This window comes from Hippoglossus hippoglossus, chromosome 1 (assembly GCF_009819705.1).
Source record: "Hippoglossus hippoglossus isolate fHipHip1 chromosome 1, fHipHip1.pri, whole genome shotgun sequence".
In the NCBI taxonomy this organism is placed as follows: Eukaryota; Metazoa; Chordata; class Actinopteri; order Pleuronectiformes; family Pleuronectidae; genus Hippoglossus; species Hippoglossus hippoglossus.
In genome coordinates this window covers 16,245,378-16,265,467 of record NC_047151.1, presented here as the reverse complement: position 1 = coordinate 16,265,467, position 20,090 = coordinate 16,245,378, and the positions used below count along the sequence as shown (strand labels likewise).

General features: G+C 42.6%; 1 protein-coding gene across 2 annotated transcripts; it reads left to right on the top strand.

Annotated features, from left to right (window-relative positions):
- Positions 1 to 69: 69 nt before the first annotated feature.
- Positions 70 to 13,835, top strand: crmp1 (collapsin response mediator protein 1). 2 transcript variants are annotated; one of them, XM_034584943.1, is made up of 14 exons: positions 70 to 573; positions 2,810 to 2,898; positions 3,124 to 3,308; positions 3,718 to 3,882; positions 4,423 to 4,484; positions 4,586 to 4,666; positions 6,147 to 6,215; positions 6,301 to 6,421; positions 7,315 to 7,471; positions 9,191 to 9,332; positions 9,422 to 9,592; positions 11,045 to 11,224; positions 12,185 to 12,350; positions 12,498 to 13,835. In XM_034584943.1, exons 1-14 carry the CDS (start codon positions 214 to 216, stop codon positions 12,587 to 12,589), a joined length of 2,040 nt encoding a protein of 679 aa, XP_034440834.1. In that variant the 5' UTR covers positions 70 to 213; the 3' UTR covers positions 12,590 to 13,835. The 2 variants fall into 2 exon arrangements, with proteins under 2 accessions (XP_034440834.1, XP_034440840.1); XM_034584949.1 differs by lacking the exon at positions 70 to 573 and adding an exon at positions 1,678 to 1,887.
- Positions 13,836 to 20,090: the final 6,255 nt, after the last annotated feature.

The following is a 20,090-nucleotide window of genomic DNA, read 5'->3' as shown; positions in this document are numbered from 1 at the left end:
TGTGTGTGTGCGGGTGTGTAGATGTGTGTGTGTGTGTGCGTGTATTAAGAGGCGGGGTTCTTAGGTAGCATGGAGAGAACTGCATGCTTTTCACAGATGACAGCATCGAATGAGCGCCCGGGAGGAGGGACCCTGACCCGGTTACAGACATAAAACCAGCCAGGCTGCTGTCTCCATCGTTACAGATTTGGGGGGCGGGGGTGAAGACACAATATGTCTGACTGCAGGAGACAGTGGAACCGGGAGGATGAGCTGCCGGTCTACCTGGCCGGGCCGATCACTACCAGGCCGAACCATCGGAAATCCTACGGAATGTTCAGCTCCGTGGAGGGGGCGTTCGAGAGCAAGACCATCGACTTCGACAACTACGCGGTGGGGAGGAGAGGCAGCCGCACCCCGAGGAGCGGCAGCCGGGAGAGGCTCTTGGACACCGGTGATGGAGCCACCGGGAAGACGCCCGGCAGCAACCAGGCCCAGGAGGGGTCCATTGGCAACTCGCCCGGGGAGCACGACGACTCACACGCCGGCGTCGAGGTCAGATATTCATCGGGGAAGGAAACCCCTGATGGAAAGGTATGGATGATGGTTTTACTTCTTGGCATTTTCTCTCTGTGTCTGTCTGGGGTTTTTGGTTGAAATGTTCGATTTCATTTATGTAAAGGCTTCCCAATAAATAGTTTATTTTAGGAACAAACCGATGTAGGCCTGGAGGAGAACTATTGCTCCACTTAGAGAAAGAACAGAGAGTATTATTTATGTTGGATGAAAGTAGCATGTAAATATCTTTAAATAATTAAACAAAAGATGCTGTGGGCCTCATTTTGGAAAACTAGAACTGCTGTCTATAAGCCATCAGGATTTATCCCTAAAGAATTACCTTCAGTGGAGAGGCTCAGTGACGAGTGTGGTGCTGAAGTGGACAGCGACCGACTGAGCCGAGCTGTATTGTTGTTGTGTCCTCACGTGTGTGTGTGTGTGTGTGTGTGTGTGTGCGCGCGCGCGCGCGCGCGCGTGTGTGTGTGTGTGTGTGTGTGTGTGTGTGTGTGTGCGTGTGTGTGTGTGGTATTACTTATGTTCAGGGGACCTAAATCATAAATTGGAAATCATTCAATTTTAAGGTTATTTAAGGTTATCTTAACGTTATGTTTATGTTATGTTAAAGGTTAGATTGGGTTTAGGTTTAAGTTTGGTTTAGGTTTGGCAAATTGTAAGATTAGAGTAAGTCTCCTCAAAATCCTTGTAAGGCAATATAATGTCCTTTGAAGTCATAGAGACGTGACTGTGTGTGTACTTGTCTAGACGTCTTTGTGAGAACAATGTTGAGCCTAGACCTTATGGAGTGAGGAATGTTTTGGAAAGTCATATAAGATTTTGGTCGGTCCTCACTTTCTGAGTTCCTTTCATATGGCTGTTTTTGTGTTAAGACTTGCATCAGGGTTATAGTTAGAATTAGGTTAGTGTTGGATTTAGTTGTGAACTAGGGAATGCTTTATGCCATTGAGTGTCCTCACTAAGATAGAAGTACGAAAATGTGTGTGTGTGTGTGTCTGAGCAAGAAGGGGGTGTGAGGGAGCTCGCGTCTACACCGTCTTTGTCGGTGCCATGAACGCAGCACGCTTCACGCTGTGCGCGCTCCACGCATCCTTTACGCAGCCGTACGGCGGAGGATTCGTCGCTCCCCCCTCCCTCCCTCCCTCTCTCTCTCCCTCCCACACACACAAACACACACGCAAACAAAAACCAACAAACCCCAGGGGAAGATAAAAGGGGAGCGGAGCTGTAGCGCAGGGCAGCACAGTACTGAGTTGAGTGCCCGGGGGCAGAGCTACGGAGAAAGCAATGTCTGGGAACTGCTACCACGGGAAGAACAGCATCCCCCACCTGACGGTAAGAGACCCGGCGGCCTGGCCGGTGAAGCTCTCTCTCTCTCCGCTTGTGTATGCAAATCCCTGCTGCCGGCACTGGCAGAGAGAGGGGGGGATTAAATTCTTAGCGAGGCAGCAAAGAGCAGAAGGCCCCTCCACGGTGCCGGATCTCCTGTGTCAAACAGCAAAGCCACGACACTGAAGTGACAATTGTCAGTGTCCCTGCGTCAAATCGAGCTCGTACCCCTGCTCAGGTTGGGACAGTGTTGTGTAATCTGACAGTTTGTCAGAGGGATTAACTCGGTCGATTTGAGTCTGGAGTCGCACGGGAACAACGGCTCGTGTAGACCAACTCAGAGGTGTGAGGCTGGATCTGAACAAAGATGCTTCCTCTTGTCAGACAACCTCTATTATCATACCAGATGAGCCTAATATTATATGCAAAGTGAATACAAAGGAATACTATTGCATTACATTGCATTTCATGTCACTGCAGTCACATATTTCCTCTTGTCAGGGTCCTTACTGCCGTCATCTCGAACCATGGATGATCACTGGTTACCATGGAGACCTAACATCCTCCCTAATGCTGTTGCCAGTCATGTTGGTAGAAAGTGTGGACACATGATAGTCTGATGAAATCGTGCTTGTTTTAACACCAGGCCTTTCAATACTCAGTGTTTGATTGTTTTTAAATCTGTGATAAATGCTAAATAGTTAATATTTGTATTAGACCCCACCCATGAACAGCACCAGTGGGGCCATGCGTTTCTTTCCACTTCTCTTTTTCCACTGCACTGAGTCATAATATCGCTATAAAGCCATGCATTACATATGTGATTGTGCAATACATCAAGATGTCATTGGATTCAACCCCTCCTGCACCTCTCCCTCCCTCCATCCCTCCCTCTCTCCATCTCTTTCTCTGTATCCCTCCCCTGCAGAGTGAGAAGCTGCTGATCAAAGGAGGGCGGGTTGTCAACGATGACCAGTCTTTCTATGCAGACGTCTACATTGAGGATGGGGTCATCAAGTGCGTATATCAGGAACTAAACACCATAGGCATAAAATACAAGTTTTTAGAGTGATTACTTTTCTATTGATAATGATTTCCCTTCTTTATTCTCTTTCTTTTCCACTGTTCAATCCTCCACAACCTCCATGTCATCCACATCCACATACACATACACACTTCTCCTATCATCTCTTCACCCCTTCATACTTTTTGCCTCCATCTCACCCTCCTGACCCTCGGCAGGCAGGTGGGGGAGAATCTGGTTGTCCCGGGGGGAGTCGAGGTGATCGAGGCGAACGGCCGCATGGTGATACCAGGGGGCATAGATGTCAACACCTGTCTGATGAAGCCCTTTCTGGGCACCCAGCCTGTTGATGGTTTCCTCCAAGGCACCAAGGCTGCACTTGCTGGAGGCACTACCATGATCAGTGAGTCTGGAATTCAGTCTGTGACCAAATTAAATACTGAACATCAGGAACCATGGTTGATAGCCAGTTTGGCCTTTCTGTGTGTAGATTGCATGTTCTCTTTGTGTTTTCATGGGTTTTCTCTGGTTTCCTCCCATAAATCCAAAAGACATTCAGACTGGAGTTAGGTCAATTGGAGACTCTAAATTGACCACTGGTGTGAACGTGAGTGTGGATGGTTGTTTGTCTCTATGGGCCTTGTGATTCGCTGTCCACCTGTCCAGGATGAACCCGCCTCTTGCCCCTATGCCAACTGGGTTTGGCTCCAGCACCCACCCATGACCCTTTAAGGATAAGTGGTATAGATGATGGATGGAAGGTGTTTTGCACTCTTTCCTTCTTAACCTTTGACCCCCTCCTCACCTCTCAGTTGACCATGTGACCCCCCAGCCCGGGGACAGCCTGCTGGAGGCGTTTGAGCACTGGCAGGAGGCTGCGGATAAGAAGGCATGCTGTGACTACTCCCTGCACGTAGACATCCCCCAGTGGAACGAGACTGTTACAGATGAGTTGGAGCTGCTGGTGCAAGAGAAAGGTACGTCATGCAGTCTGTAGTTATTCTATGATATTTCAGAGCTGTGGTCAGCACTGGAATTCCCGCTTCACTTCTAAGTTCGTGCTCGTTCTTGGACCCATTTCACAACAACAATAGGGACAGATTTAGAAACAATTTGGCCCAGCGCTGAATCCTCTTACAGCGAAGGCTCGGCCGACAGCCATTGTTCTGATTGCAGTTCTGTCAGGGTGGCAGTGTCAAGATTTTGCTTGTAATCTGTTTTAAGTAAAATATCACTTTTCCTTTGGGGGCAGCAACAAAATATTGTAGTAACGGAGCCAAGGCTGCTGCTTGTGTGAGCAATTTCCCTCAGATTTCAAATTCAGTTGTAATTCTTGGCTCAGATGCTACAAACATGGACTGCATGCCAGACGAGCTTGTACATCGTGGTTTGGATTTTATTAATTATATTTTGTGATAAATGTTTTTGGCTGCACTCGCAGACATTTTTTCTTGCCTCTGATTTTCCCTCTGTCACCTTCCTGTCATGAATACATTTCTTGCTCCCACTCCTCTCAGGTGTCAACTCGTTCCAGGTGTACATGGCTTATAAGGATCTGTACCAGATGTCAGATTCCCAGGTATGTTTCAGTATATCATTAGTTACACTTATCACATACTGCACTTATTTCCTCATGTTAATCTGTGACTTTCCTCTTCTGGGCTCTCTGGACTCTCTCAGCTCTACGAGGCGTTCTCCTTCCTGAAGCAGCTCGGGGCTGTGGTGTTAGTTCATGCTGAAAATGGAGACCTGATTGCTCAGGTGGGTTTATTTATGTTTATGTATTTATTTATTTGAAAAAGGAAAATGTACATTGATCAACATTCATAAATGGTCTGTATTTATATAGTACTTTCTAGTCTAAACGACCACTCAGCACTTTATTATACATCACTCATACATTGCCAGCACAGCCGCCAGGAGCAATTTTGGGGTCAGAATCTTGCCCGAGGATGCTTAGGCACGTTGAATGGGAGAGACTGAGACCTTCTGGATAGTGGTCGACCCGCTCTACCTGAGCCACAGCCACCCACAAATTAAATACAAATGTAAATGCACCAAAGTTCACTGACAGGCTACTTTTCATCAGCAGTCCCTTTGCCAGATGTTGATAGGCATCCTGTCGGGATAAAGAATAATACAGAATGAAAAGCATACATCGTCGACAAAAGCCGTTAACAGCTGACACAGCTCCATAACCTCCTCTGCCTTTTGTCCCTTAGTGGCAAATGGTGACTGTGAAGGCCAACACACAAAGCCTGATTGGGGTCACGCAAAACAATAAAAGGAAGTTCCACTGTTCCAACGTTTACTTTAACATAACGCAATGAACAAAAAGTGAGGGCCCAACAAGGCAGAGGATCAGCAGGTAAAAAAACATTATCAAAAAATTGCAAAGAAGTTAAGAGAAACTTGTTAACAGGTGAATGGAAAAACTGGCAGGAAGTAGAATTGCACGAGGAGAAGACTTAACAAAATAAAACAGGAAATTAAGTTATGTAGAGCTCATAGTGTCTACATGAGTCGCAGCACCATCACAACCTTCAGTAGTTTACTGTGGTGACATAATTAACAACATACGGTACATTGGTTGAACTGTATCACCGCCAATCCTCTTCGTGTATTCTCCTTCACTGTCACTGAAAAATAATCTCGTTGCGTAACATGCAGGTCTCGGGGAGGGACAGGATTTATTTTTGCTGCTGCAGCTCTGAGTGACAGTTTTATCTTTTGACTGTTATTGTACTAATGATGATGATGTAATGGCGATTACGATGGTGAGAGTGAAGGTGCTGATAATGACGATAAAAGCCATGATTAATGGTATGATCATGGTCCTGATTAACGGGGGGGGATTTATGTTGAGAACCATAATGTATGTGAGAGTAATGAATGATAAAGGGGCGCTGATGAATAATAATGAAATGCTGTATATATAGTTAAAATCAGGGAAGAGAGGGTGGGGGTCCGGCTTTCATTTTGATTTCACTGTGCTGCAGACAGCGCTGTCAGAAGAACAGGAACAGAAGCCAGCGTCCCACTGAGCGCTGCCTTTGTACGATTACAACACACACTTTATTTTCTTTGATGGTATGACAGCGCATGAGATTCAAATTTTACAGTCATGAGATAACAGCAAACGGAACAAAAAGGCAAGCATTGTGGGTAAAACGTGACTTGACAGGTATTGTGTTGTGTCTGCAGATCATTTTGAAACTGGGTTTTTTTGTGTGTTCTTTAGGAACAGAGAAAAATCCTCGGGATGGGAATCACTGGACCTGAAGGCCATCCTCTGAGTCGTCCTGAAGAGGTGAGTCTCATGCACCACACTGTCTGACCAGCCATCCATCACTGTACAGGTTTTAACACTTCCTTACTCCCCCCCCCCCGTGCAGCTGGAGGCCGAGGCAGTGTTCCGTGCCATCACTCTTGGTAACCGCGTGAACTGTCCTGTCTACATCACTAAGGTGATGAGCAAGAGTGCAGCTGACACCATCGCCCAGGCCCGGAGGAAAGGTCAGCCGCTTTGTTTTCTTAATTTTATTCATTTGATTTTGATTTAAGTTTTAATCAGTGAATATATTTTAACCCTTTAAGACCTGAGGCGTCATCTAAAACCTCAAGTCTCAAAACAACCTCCTCAAACCTGAGGGGTTTTCAGTTGAACCTTTATTCCTACAAAACATTTTCATTTCGAATTTTTTTTAACGTTGTAAAATAAAGTTTAAAATAAAAACTCTCAAGTGTTTTTTATTTCCCGTTTCTTCTTCAGAGGCTGAGAATTAACATGTGTCAGTCTTTACCTCTGTGGCCTCTTACTGGCCAGAATCATCATCTTCCTCCTCCTCTTCCTCAAACATGTAGCAGCTCAGCAGAGAAACATCACTCATGGTCTTAAAGGGACAAACACACACATGTTACATCAGGTGTTGGAGGATTATAGGAGACATATGATGCCTGTTGAGTTGTTCCCTTTTACTCTCGTGTGTCGCATAGATTTTTGTTAGAAAAAGGTTTGTTGTAAAGAAAACACTGCTCCTTAAACTTCTGAAACGCATCGTTAGTAGTCTATGGGTAATCGTGATGTGACATTAACAAAGCCAAATAAAGCATAAGCGGAGGCCGACATTTCCTACATGTGCTGGAAGCAGTTGACCATTCACAACAGAGTGGGCTACCTGGCCAATCAGAGCGGACTGGGCTTTATCAGGAGGGGGGCCGTAAAAAAGACAGGAGCTAAAACCAAGCGTTTCATACAGAGGCTGAAAAGAGGAGCAGCAGCAATGGACAGTGGGAGGAAAGTGATGTTTTCTGAGCATCAGAGCCTGTAAACCCAAGTTTAAATTATGAACCTGAATATGATCCTTATGTTCACAGTCTGAATATAATCGGCATATTTTCCTCTGCAGGTTCTGTAGTTTTTGGCGAGCCGATCACAGCCAGCCTGGCCACTGAGGGTTCTCACTACTGGAGCAAGAATTGGGCCAAAGCAGCAGCTTATGTGACGTCTCCTCCTCTGAGTCCTGATCCCACAACTCCAGACCATCTCCAAACAATGCTGGCTTGGTACGTTCCCAAACCTTCTCAGCAAGTCAATGCACAGGATGCAAAGTACGTGTGTGTACTTAGTTCTCAGCCTACAGTGTTTTTCCTAAAACACTAGACTATAAACTTTACTACTGAGTGAAGGCAAAGGGCTTAATTTAGCTACAACCTCTGCACAAAGTGAAATGCAAATCAGCTGGATGACACCAAAGGAGACACCGGCAAGGATCTAACTCCCTCGGTTCGCCCCGAGACGTTCGCTTGCTATTCAAGCCACAAACAGGCTGCTGGTGCCATGCACAATGTCACAGCAGCTTCAGTGAGAGAGAGAAAACAGATGGAGGGAAGGTGTAGCGATATGCATGAGGAGGAGATGGGCAGAAAGGAGGAGGGAGATGACAGAGACTTAATAATGGATGAAGGACGGTTTAATAAAGCGTCTCATGTAAAATACGTGATAATGGCGAGTTAGGTTGTGGTTTGTGAGGATTAAATACCCCAGACCAAACCCACCTCTGACACACATTCACACACATACAAAATGCACAGAAAATCCTGCCGTACACATTTAACTGTCCCAGATTCCATAAATAGCACAGGAGCTAGAATCCTTCATCATCTGTTGCCTTGGCTACCAAGTACCTCCTCCTCCTCCTCCTCCTCCTCCTCCTCCTCACTCACTCACTCACTCCTCGCTGCTCCTCCTCCTCCTCCTCCTCCTCCTCCTCCTCCTCCTCCGTCTCCTCCTCCTCCTCCTCACTCACTCACTCCTCGCTGCTCTTCCGCCCTTTGTCTGCAACTCCAGCTTCTCAAGGCGGGTCTGTGCTGTCACGCCACTGGTGTGATGCTGCTGGCCACCGTCTGCTTAAGAGACAGGATGTTTTTTTTCTTTTTCAGTGATGCGAACAATAGTCTCTTTCATGTCCCTCACTCTTTCTCCCTCATGTCAGAAAAAAACGTTATTTCCATAATAGGCAGTCTCTCTGCATCGTGGCAATGAACAGACAGCTCATGACAGTAATTAACAAATAATTAAAAGGGCTTGGTTGAGACGTGATGATAGTGTTTGGTCTTTATCAGTCACATTCAGCCTCTTGCGTACCAGGAGGTGAAGCATGTGTTGATAATGTTTTTGATAAAACAGTCTTTATCTGCTCTAGTTAATACTTGAGGGACCAGTGCTCCAGCTGCGATGCACCAGTCTGCCTGGTTCCACTGGCTGTTTTTTTTTTTCTTGCCCCAGGCCACAACATGACTTTGTACTTTAACTCGTGTGCTCACTGAGGACAGCTGGTGGCTAACAGGAGAAATGACAACAAGGAGGTTGTGTTTTCACCCTTTCAGGAATTTCCCAGTGTGGGATCAATGAAGCACATCTATCCATCTATCATCTATCATCTATCATCTATCATCTATCCATCTATCATCTATCATCTATCATCTATCATCTATCCTTAAAAAATATCAGGCATTTTAAGGGGCTGATATCTGTGTTTGACTGAGATTGGTGGAGGTATGATCTCTACTGAGTACCATTATAATTTGAATATGAAATTTGTTTATTTTTTGTTGCCAAAAGTCCTTTAACAGGGCATGTGATTACAAAGATTGAGCTGCCTGTTTTCAACACATCAAGATTTTTCAAACATCTGCTGGTAGAATATAACGTTTGACAGCTTAATAACTGCTATGTTAAGAGTACGCTGATCCTTTTCTGTCCTTTTTTTTGCATTAATACAGTGGGGACCTCCAGGTGGTGGGCAGTGCTCACTGCGCCTACAGCACGTCTCAGAAAGCCATTGGTAAAGATGACTTCACCCTCATCCCCGAGGGAACCAATGGCGTGGAGGAGAGAATGGTTGTCGTCTGGGACAAGGGCGTGGTGAGTGAATGACCGTGTGTGTGTGTGTGTGTGTTTGTGTGTATCTAGTGTGTAGCTTTGAGTGTGACTTTATTTTATTTGTCTCTCAGGCCATGGGGAAGATGGACGAGAACCAGTTTGTGGCCGTCACATCCACCAACGCGGCTAAAATCTTCAACCTGTACCCACGTAAGGGCCGGATAGCGGTGGGCTCCGACGCCGACATCGTCATCTGGGACCCTAACTGCACCAAAATCATCTCAGCCAGAGTCCAGCAGTCGGTGAGGACAAAAAGAAAACAGGACTGGACTTTCTCATATCTGTGAAGATTCTCTTCACCCCCAGGTCATGGTGTGTTCAGGAGCACTGGCCACAGCTAAAATCTGATCAGCCCTTGAAGTGCCCCTGTCCTGTCAGTCGTCACTGATAATACTAACGATAAATGTGACAATTTGTGAAGAAATTTGATCCCCTAAGCTTTTGGAAGTACTCAAATGTGCTTGAACAAGAAAAATTCTCAAAATATATTGATGTGTGGCTTTGCTCAAATCTATACCGCTAACACAAAACAAGGAATGTCTTAAATTTTCAACTTCCTCATTCAGGAATTGTGCATGGATGTTGGCCCCTCTGTATAAATTCCCTTTATGGGCCCCAATTTAGAAAAGTCCTAGATCTGCCACTGCAAACACAAGGTTTGAAGACGTTTCAACTCTCATCCAAAAGGCTTCTTCACTGGTCAGTGGTAGATTTCAGGTATTTAATCTTTGCGGGTCTGCACCTATCCTGATAGCCGTTATGTAAACATGAAGGTCGTTACAAGAAACCCAAGCAACCCCAGTTGCCTATGTACACTTGGACAAATCCTGAAAATCTGCTTCATCTTTTTCCTCGAGTGGTATTTAAACATGCAAATAGTTATTTTTTCCTCGGGTTACTCGTGTTTGAGAAATTTGGAAACCAAAATTTCATCCTAAATCAATGATGTACAAACGACACTGAAAAATAATCATCCTTCACAAGAAATGAGTTGCAATGAAAAGTGCTCTCACCGAGGGCTGCACGGTTTTAATCCTTCAAGCTCCACGATTTAAACTCCACTCACCCCCGTTGCATTGGGGTGGCAGCAGATACTGATGGTTTTCTTAAAAACCTGGACGCATAAAAGCAAAACTCTCTGCACAGTGAGATGCCACCAGAGGACAATGACAAACTTCTCTTTTTGTGCAAACTGATGGAGTGAAAAAGAAAAACTGACCCTTTAAACTTCCACACCAAACGATGTATTTAAGTGCAGGAGACTGCGCGGCCTCAGAGGGGAATATTTGCCTCGAGCAATGTGACACAACACAGTGGAGATGTGACACGGTGGTTAATGTATTCAGTCTGCTCTGCCACTGTCGAACACTCTAATCCAGACTGCTGCCAGCTTTAGGTTATAATCCCCCTTCACCCCTCACCCATTCTGTGGTACATCTCTCCACCATCCCCCTGTATTCACACTGTCGCCCCGAAGCCTCTCACTTATTCACCCCCCCAATCTTTTGTGGCATTTTGCTGCATCTGTTAAGCGACATAGCTACAATACAAAGCCTGCTGAAATAGCACAGTGAAAGGTATCGCTGTTCTAAATTGTAGGGGAGGATTTGAGAAAACAAAAATCTTTGTCTCCCTTAATTCCCTTTTTTTTCACTTTCTCTGTTTCGTATATTTTTGTCCCTGCTCGCTCACAGGCTTCAGAATACAATATCTTTGAGGGTCTGGAGTGTCGTGGAGGTCCAGCGCTGGTGCTGAGTCATGGTCGGGTGGTTTATGAGGATGGGAAGCTGCAGGCTCAGCAGGGCACGGGCCGTTTTATTCCCTGCAAGCCCTTCTCGGACCACGCTTACCAGCGCGTCAAGTTCAGGGACCAGGTAAAGAACACTGACGTTTAAAAAAAAAAAAGAAGCAGAATGAAAAATAGGTGATGTAAAAATAGTTCCACTTTCAAGATTAGATTAGATAACACATCCACACCCAGTGCTGATGCATTGAACTAATACATTCCAAACATCAATTTGATTTGGTTTCGTTTGGCTTACTAACCTTTGTTCCCAACCTTTTCACCCCCAAAATAACGATGCCAGACTTATGACCTGTATTATCCCAGAGTACATTGATTTGAGCTCGTTCTCCCTGTGTTCTCCACATGTTGTAACTTATCCAATGCTATAAATTAACCTGCTGCAGCTGATGCGACGACTAATCTGTCAATATCACCTCATGGGTCAAAGAAAAGATTGTTGGAATCCTTTTTATTGGTTTTATCTAAACCTCTTAATACCTGCCCTCTCAGCAGATCCCTTTTCGAAAATGACATGCCCCCAAATGAATAGTGTATATATCTGCAACTACAGGGTCTATATAAATAATATTGGTATTTATATAAAGTTAACACTTCATTATAGATGGTTCTAGGTCAGAGTAAATGAGGATGTAACACAACAATAATGACCAAAAAAATGCAAATTTGAACGTATATTTAATCTTTTGTAACAAGTATGGCTAAAATATGCTATTTTAAATTGGGTTTTAATGGTATTTAATTTAATCCTTTCACAACCCCCACTCTGTGACTCGCAATCCCCCCAAGGGGTCCCCATCCCTAATTTGGGAACCACTGGTATAAGATACTGTAAATGTAGGTCAGTCCTAATTATAAAAGGTATGAAAACAATATAACTTACATAACAACAGCACAAGCAACATTTACTGGTTACACTGTCTTATGCAGCCATACTGATTTTACCACTTATATTTCACAGTAATACAAATGTTGATTTAAAGCTATTTTGTTTATGAAGAGATGATTAATAGATGTGTTTTTTATCTAGGTGAAGGTGAAGCAGGGTGTGACTCGTGGGATGTACGATGGTCCTGTGTATGATGTCGTTCCTACACCCAAATATATCACTCCTTCTCCGTCAGCAAAAACATCACCCACCTCGACCCATCCACCACCAATACGCAATCTACACCAGTCCAACTTCAGCCTATCAGGTAACAGACATTGTATGTTTTGTACAAGTTTTAAAATCCACTGATTTCTCATGTTAGATGGAAGGTAAAAATACAAAAGAAATACTGTTTATTAGTTTATTCTGAAGTAAATAAATCTCATAGTTGAATTTTGTCTTGATCTCTCAGGGGCACAGCTTGATGACAACATCCCACGTCGCTCCGGCCACCGTATTGTGGTGCCCCCCGGTGGTCGCTCCAACATCACCAACCTTGGTTGAACGTGTGACACAAAGTGTGTTGTGGAGGTTTCACCTCTTGAGTGTGTTCGAGTGTGTGTGTGTGTGTGTGTGTGTGTGTGTATGGCCGAGAGTGTGAGCACACAAGCATGAATGAACACCATTGTATTTTTGTTTTTACTACAATGGTGACACACTCCGTCTAGACTATTATGATTTAATCAATTTGCCTTCAGTCGCTGAGAAGAAATGCATTTGCACTACAAATCAAATAAGAGTGTGATTTTTAATCAGCCAATTCAATCAGAAACATGAGTAACTCACAATCAGGGCACACACACACACACACACTCACACACTCTCAGACACACCTGGTGTTAAAACACCCTCCAAGCACCTAAACGTGACCCCAGTATTACAGAATAACGTTCTTGTCTCCTCTCCCCCGTGAGCATGACTTCCTCCGTACCCCTCCTCACTTCCCATGTCTTGCTGTGTGAGTCTGCTCAGACATGGTGCTCCTCCTCTCCACCCACTCTGGTGGACGGCTGAAGAAACAACAGTTTTCTCCTGCATCCGATTTTCTTTTTCACATCGTGGCAATATCTGTTTCAATGTGACTCAAGTGGATCAGTTATAGGCTTCAGTACGTATTGCATGGACGCGTCTTTAGAGTTTGCACTACTTGTACTTAGAATTGTACTCAAGGCACATTTGTAACTAACAGCACAAACGTACAGTATTCTCATATTGTTGAACGTATGCTTATCGAACATAAGTACATTAACTTAATTGTGGGTATAGATCCAGCTTTTACCAGGTCCAAAACATAACTGTGAACTTCAATAAAAGCAATGCAACTTCCACTTCACATCAGATAAAATATGCAATATGTCGCTATTGAGTGTTATAACTAGATGAGCCGTTGAAACAAACACAAAAACAGTCGTGTGCTGCTGAATGAACTTTTCTGATGGCTTCACCTACATATTTAGGGTTTCACAGTAAAAACGTGATGACGTGTGTGTGCTAGTTTCCTGCAAATCACTCCTGCCACAGATGGATTTGTTGTAATGACATGTTGAACTCTGCTGTAAAAAGGGCTCCACCTCCTGCATCACCACAAAACCACACCGACAATCTTCCTAAGCTGTTTTTATTTGAGTGATTTATTGTATTGATTCTGGATGTTTTTAGTGTTTCTATGCTGCTCTGTTTTTGTTGCTGTCGTCTGGTGTCTCCAATGGAACCACTAATGATCAATAAAGACTTGACTGTTGTTAAAAAACAACATGCCTATATGTTTAATACTAAATATGTTAATATTAGGTGCGGCACCTACTCTAGAGGCCATGATTTCTAATGCCACGTCTGTGTCTGCTGAATCTGGTACAATCAATTTGTAACGATTAATTTTGTCAAGTTTAATTGATCAAATACGACAATGTGGGTTCAACAAATCAGTGTTATCGTTTTTTGGAAGTAAAAGAATAAGGACAACAGAGGCACAAACCCTCAATTCTTTCCTCCATTAGAAAAATGAAAGGCTGAAATTCTGCTGGAGAACCAGGTTGAAATCTTCTACCAGATTACAAATATTGAATTTAGTGACACGTTCTTTATTCACATCCTTTTCAGACGTACCACATTAAACTGTAAGCAATAGGTTCTGTAACAAGATTATATTTCTCAGTATTTTATGAAATTTCACTTGTTACTCAAACTCCAATTTGACTATTTTTGGGGCTTATTTTCATGAAATATTGAAATTTTCCTACTTTGCTTTGCAAGTATGAATGTCTGACAGAGCTACTGGCCCCAAAACTAGGATATAATGGACACATGAAAAACTAGAATGGCCCTTAGTAGAGGGGATTTCCTCCACCAAGGCCCAGTAGATCTGAACTTTGGTTTGGATCTGCACATCTATAAATATCAGTCCCCAAAACATATCTGATCACTTTCATCAAGATCCATGAATTATGCTGAGAAATCAACAAAAATATTGGAAAACGTCCTATCTCACAATGTTAAAGAAAGTGAAGGCCTGGTAACATCCAGCAGAGAAACTGAAGCAAAGGGATAAAGACAGATCAGCTAAAGTAAAATAAAGCTAACTGGGTTTTAACACAGGGAAAGACCTGAGGAAATGAGCTGGTATAAATACTTTAAGGGAAATAGAACATGTGGGCAGGTGCTTGTGTTGGTCATGTAACGGAATGGCAGGATTGGCCGGATCTGGAGCCCGACAGCCCCCTGGAAATCTGTTTTTACTGACCCCTAGTGGTTCAACTACTAACCTACACGACCCTGTAACATCACTGTTTAGTACACTGTGCAACCCCACCTGTCAGTGATGCTGTGTAGGGTTAGTGGAGAAACAGGCCTCAGAGCTTCAACCAAAGGGGGCAGCAAAACACTGCTTTTCAGACTGGTGTTGAATTTGTTCAGTCTTGACAAACTACCTGTCAGACTGCGATGAGGACTTTCCTGCTCCATAAAGGATGAAGACTCATGTCCCCCTGATTCAAAGTGGTCCCATTAAGACCTTCTGATGATAGTTCAACAATCAAGCTAAGCACACACACAGATCGATGCAAATCTAACTTTTGATGACAAAAGGTTTACAGGTGATGGAAAATAAACTGATCAAATCAAACTGGCTGGGAAACAAAAAGACAGCAGGACACTTCACACAAGATACAAAAACAGATAATCTGACAAAGACTGGGGGACAATGGCTGGAATAAATAAGTGGTGGCTGCAGGTGTGTTGCGGAAGTGAGAACAGGAGTGTGTGTTTGTGTGTGTGTGTGTGTGTGTGTGTGTGTGTGTGTGTGTGTGTGGCTGCATGAGACAGGAGGCCCTTGGAAACATGTTGGTCCTGATAATTGTTACATTTCCCCTGACTTTGCTTCTGGAGATCAGGCTTCAATGAAGATGGAACGTACCATGTTGACAACCTGATCTGATTCCTATAGGGACAAACATTACACACATGAGACACTGTATGCTGCACACACAGGGTGTTGTTCTCAACAGTTTCTCCCTCTCTCTGTGTGTGTGAGAGACATTTTCACCAAACTCTGTGGGAATATTATAAGATAAATGACATCATGCATAGTTCAAAAATATTTTTTTCATAAAACTATAGACAAGACCGAGATTAGGTCAGGTCAGGTCAGGTCAGGTCAGGTCAGGTCAGGTCAGGTTAAACTTTACAGTCCACGGTGTGAATAATTGTCTTTGGCGCCACAGAAAACAACAACAAAGATCAGATATAAAAACAGAAGTAAAAAACATTAAATCTTAGAGCTTAGAGTTCAATTATAGACAGTTAAATACAGTTCAACAGACCCATGAAGAAATAACTTTAACAATTTAATAGCACTTGTGACAAAAGATTTCTAATAGACACATTAATGTCTTGTGGCAGTTTAAAGCTTAAGCTTACATGTATGACCAAAGGCTTATATAATTTGAAAAATTATTAAAGATGACAATGACATCACCATGATGTCATTATGAAAATGATCCGATATATTGTAGCAATGCTTTAACTTTTACAACCAATACGATTAAAGACATTTAATCTACTGATCTAGAGTTTATGTAGGTCTAAAAAAGTGAGCATTCCCTGACAGGAGTTCATAAATATATATAGCATTTGCAGGGTATTCACCACACTGCTTGTCATTATATGTAGTGTAATCGACAGCTCATTATCATCTTGAACAAGCTTTCACTTCCAAAGTGTCACAACACTGTTTAAAATTAATTATACATCATAGTATAGTATAACGACATCCACGAGTTCCTGTTATTTTAGTCCTCGACAATAAAAGCTAATTTTCCTTCACTTCATTTTCACATTTCATCTGGAGGAGATTGACGTCATTTGCTCTCAAGGGTTTTCTGACAGGAAAAGTCATCAGTGACGGTTCAATTAAACTAAATACATGAATTAAGTTATTTGACTCTCATACAACAGTTGCATACATTTTATAACAGAAGCCACTCTTTAACATATTCAACATGGATGGAGCTTTCATTTCAAGCAGGCTTTACGACTGCAACACTCGACTGTCCACTCGAACCAAAACTCCACATCCCAGGTGTTGACCAGGACCAGAGATCACATTTCTCCCCTAAAGTCCTTGGTTGATTGTTAGTTTCTATATTCATGAGATTATTTTAGTTGTTTTTAAAGCTCTTCATTGTCTTGCATACATGTCTAATATGCTCACATTGTATGTTTCCTGTCTGTTAATATTATCAGTATATTTCTTTCTCTTAATGGCAATTTTTGGGATTGTTTTTATTATTATTTTATCTTTTAAAATCAGTTTTGTAATTCAACAGGACGACCAACATACAAACAACAATCAACAAAATATATAGACAAAATGTCAAGAGGTTAACAAACCTGAAGTATATAAAGTAAAGTAACACAAAATAAAACACCAAAATAGAAAACTACATTTCACATCACGTCCATGATTACATGAATGTATTGTAGCCACAGGGTGAGAGAAATATGGGAGAGAGGAAGACAGGGAGGGAGAGAAAATGAGACAGATGACATTTTCATAGGCCCAGAACAAAACCAGGTTGGGTAAAAACATTCAGGTTTTCCAGGGGAGTTGAATTTTAGTTTCTCCAGCCAGAGGCAGCCTAATAAGTCTCTGACCCAATGACTGTAGCTTGGGTAAAATAATAAAATGAGCAAGATGATCCATCTAACCAGTAGACTAGCATATGCTACTGTATCAGACTGGGCACGTGATATTGGACTTCCCGCTGGAAGAATCCCAAAGAAAGCTGTAAGGGGGAAGGTTCGAAATCAAATCCAAACACAGATTTTTAAAATAAGTTACAATTTTAAGGTTTTCAGGAGCCAAATGCAAAAAAAAAAACAATGCTGGAAGATAAATAAATAAAGAGAAATATACAAAAGTAAAAAAACTCTTACACTCAGAGGAGATCATAGGAACACAGTTAGGGCTAGAACAGGCAAATATAAGTCCAAACAGGCACCGGTACAAAGGAGAAAGCACAGGAATAAAGCTGGAGCAGCAAACAGGACCAGGGAGACAAACAGAGACACAGGGTCAAACCGGGGAGCTCAACACACAAACCAACAAAGCGGACTGGGAGCACGGAGAGTAAATACACAGAGGATGCAGCAGGGATAATTGGACACAGGTGAAATTACAGCGAGGCCTCACAATCACAGAGGTGGTAAATAAGACAAAGACAGAAAGTAAAAAAAGGAGACACACAATTAAGGTAGTAAATGTTAGAACACAACAGGAAATAATAAGGTAATATCGTTTTCTTCTTTAAAGTACAGTGTAAGGACAGATCATAACAAAAATAGATTATTCGCATTTTTTATTTGTAGCAGATGGTGATGCACACACACACATTTTGACATTTGTGATCCTCGCTTCTCCTCGAGTTCTACTGGCCTCACAGATTTTTATTTATAACCCACAGACTGCGTATATGAATCGAACATTTTCTGGCTTTTGCTGCAGATGAACTGAATCCAGATAACATCACCTTCACAGAGACCAGCAGAGACCTGCATGCTGCCGCTGCCATCTGCTCAGGGAGCAAACCAAAGGGATGTAATATTGAGCTTGTGAGAGTGGAATTATGCAAAGTTTTTCTTTCTGTCTTTCTTCCCTGCAGCAGGTCTGGAAATCACGTGAATTGAAAACAGTTGTTCCATGTGTTAGTGGGTGTGTGTGTGTGTGGAGTGTGTGTTGGGTGTGCAGGCGTCTGAAAAGGTGCCATAACTATACAGAGACTCCCCATCCCTTGAAAGTGTATGGACCGCTGTTTGAGAATAACAGGGAATCAACCGCGTCCAGGCACATTACTGAGCCAGCTGTGCTGCTCTTCTACCACTGATGGTCCCTCTGGTCCCTGCTGCACATTTCTGAGCTGCATCCAGTCACTGTGCAATTAACAAAAATACGCTTTATCTCTCTGAATACAACCAGATTGTAAACGAGGACCAATAAAGCCCCCAAAATAAAGTACAAATTCAGGAGAGCTTCATTATTGGATAGTCAATATATCTTTAACTCCAGCAAGGAGGCTTTTCATTTGCATTTGTTTGTTTGTTAATTAGTTAGCGGGATAATGCAAAAACTCCTAGAATGGAGTGTAAGTGTGGTATGAGTAGAACAGGGAGGAAGCCATTACATTTGGTGTGGATATGGATCAGAAATGTATATTTTTAACATTTTCAATGATTTCTCAAAGAATTATTCATGTGTCCTGATAAAAAAAAAAATCAGATAAAAGGAAAAATATTTTTGTAGGTTGGTGCAGATGAATACAGAAATAAAAATACAGATGTTGTGAATTTAAAATTGGTTTCATGTGGGGACTGTTGAGCCTTGGCGGATGATTTTTCCCTTATACAAACATACGTATACAGTTTACACTTGCCACTTTGGCTTTACACTTGCTTCCTTGAATGTACATAGTTTTATTGAACAGTATACTTTAATATTAAGTTCTTTTTACTTTCTTTTTTATTTTAATTTAAAAATTGCTCTAACAATGTATAAGTAGCAGCAGGCCGTGAAGGACAATTAATATCAATATGAAGCTAACAAATTAACTTAACGTGAGACCTCAAACATATGCTGTTTGATCAGGGTGTAATGCCACCTTTTGTCCAGTTGGTGACCATATCGAGCTTTGTTACAAGGTCAAAATTGCTCCTCAGGCTGACCTATAGATGTATGTACATTCATTTTAAGTTCAATAAGAAGAATTGGCCTGTGGGTCCAGTTCGGTCTGGTACTAGGAAGGGCCCCCCAGGTCCCTTTTGCCTGAGCCCCCAAAGTCCCTTAGAACAGTCCTGCTTCTAAGGATATAACATTTGGGTTTTAAGGAGGCAATTTTGATGGATGAAGTGAGCATCAATGCTATACCACAAATCAACAAAAGTCCTAATCACTGAAAATAAAAAATATGGCTTCTCCCCCAATTACTGCCACTAATACTATTACCAAGTATAATATTGTTAGAGTGTGCAATAATTTACTAATATACAAACATAATTATATGTTTTAAAATTACAGCCCTGAGCTGCCTGACAGCTACCCACATATCTTTGCTGTCACAACTACAGCTCGGAGTTGTCAATTATCCACACACACGCTTGAAAGTTAAATTATTAGTAGGTTAAGCACGCAACAGCTGAGGGGCTGAGCAACAACTTTAGAAATCCAACAAGAGAGTTTTTGTCTCTGAGCTTTTAGAAGCCTACGAGCCGTCAACGATCGGCCAATCAGAGGAGGAAACACACCTCTGCAATCACTCCAAACACAAAATCCCAAAACACCACCCTCAAGTCATCACACACACATATGAGTCTATGCTACTTTCTGAGGACCATGGTCTACAAAGGTATCTGTGAGGACGCAGGAGACAGAGAGATGAAAAACCGACCATCAGCAAAGTTCTTATAGTTTTACATTGTAAAACTCCACACTTTTAATTTCACATTGATATTTAAC

What these genes read in the sequence shown, in the direction of transcription:
- crmp1 (XM_034584943.1), top strand. Translation starts at nt 214, where the DNA reads ATGTCTGACTGCAGGAGACAGTGGAACCGGGAGGATGAGCTGCCGGTC. An exon ending in ATGGAGACCTGATTGCTCAG is followed by an intron (nt 4,667 to 6,146) that starts GTGGGTTTATTT and finishes TGTGTTCTTTAG; the next exon opens with GAACAGAGAAAAATCCTCGG. An exon ending in TCGTCTGGGACAAGGGCGTG is followed by an intron (nt 9,333 to 9,421) that starts GTGAGTGAATGA and finishes TTTGTCTCTCAG; the next exon opens with GCCATGGGGAAGATGGACGA.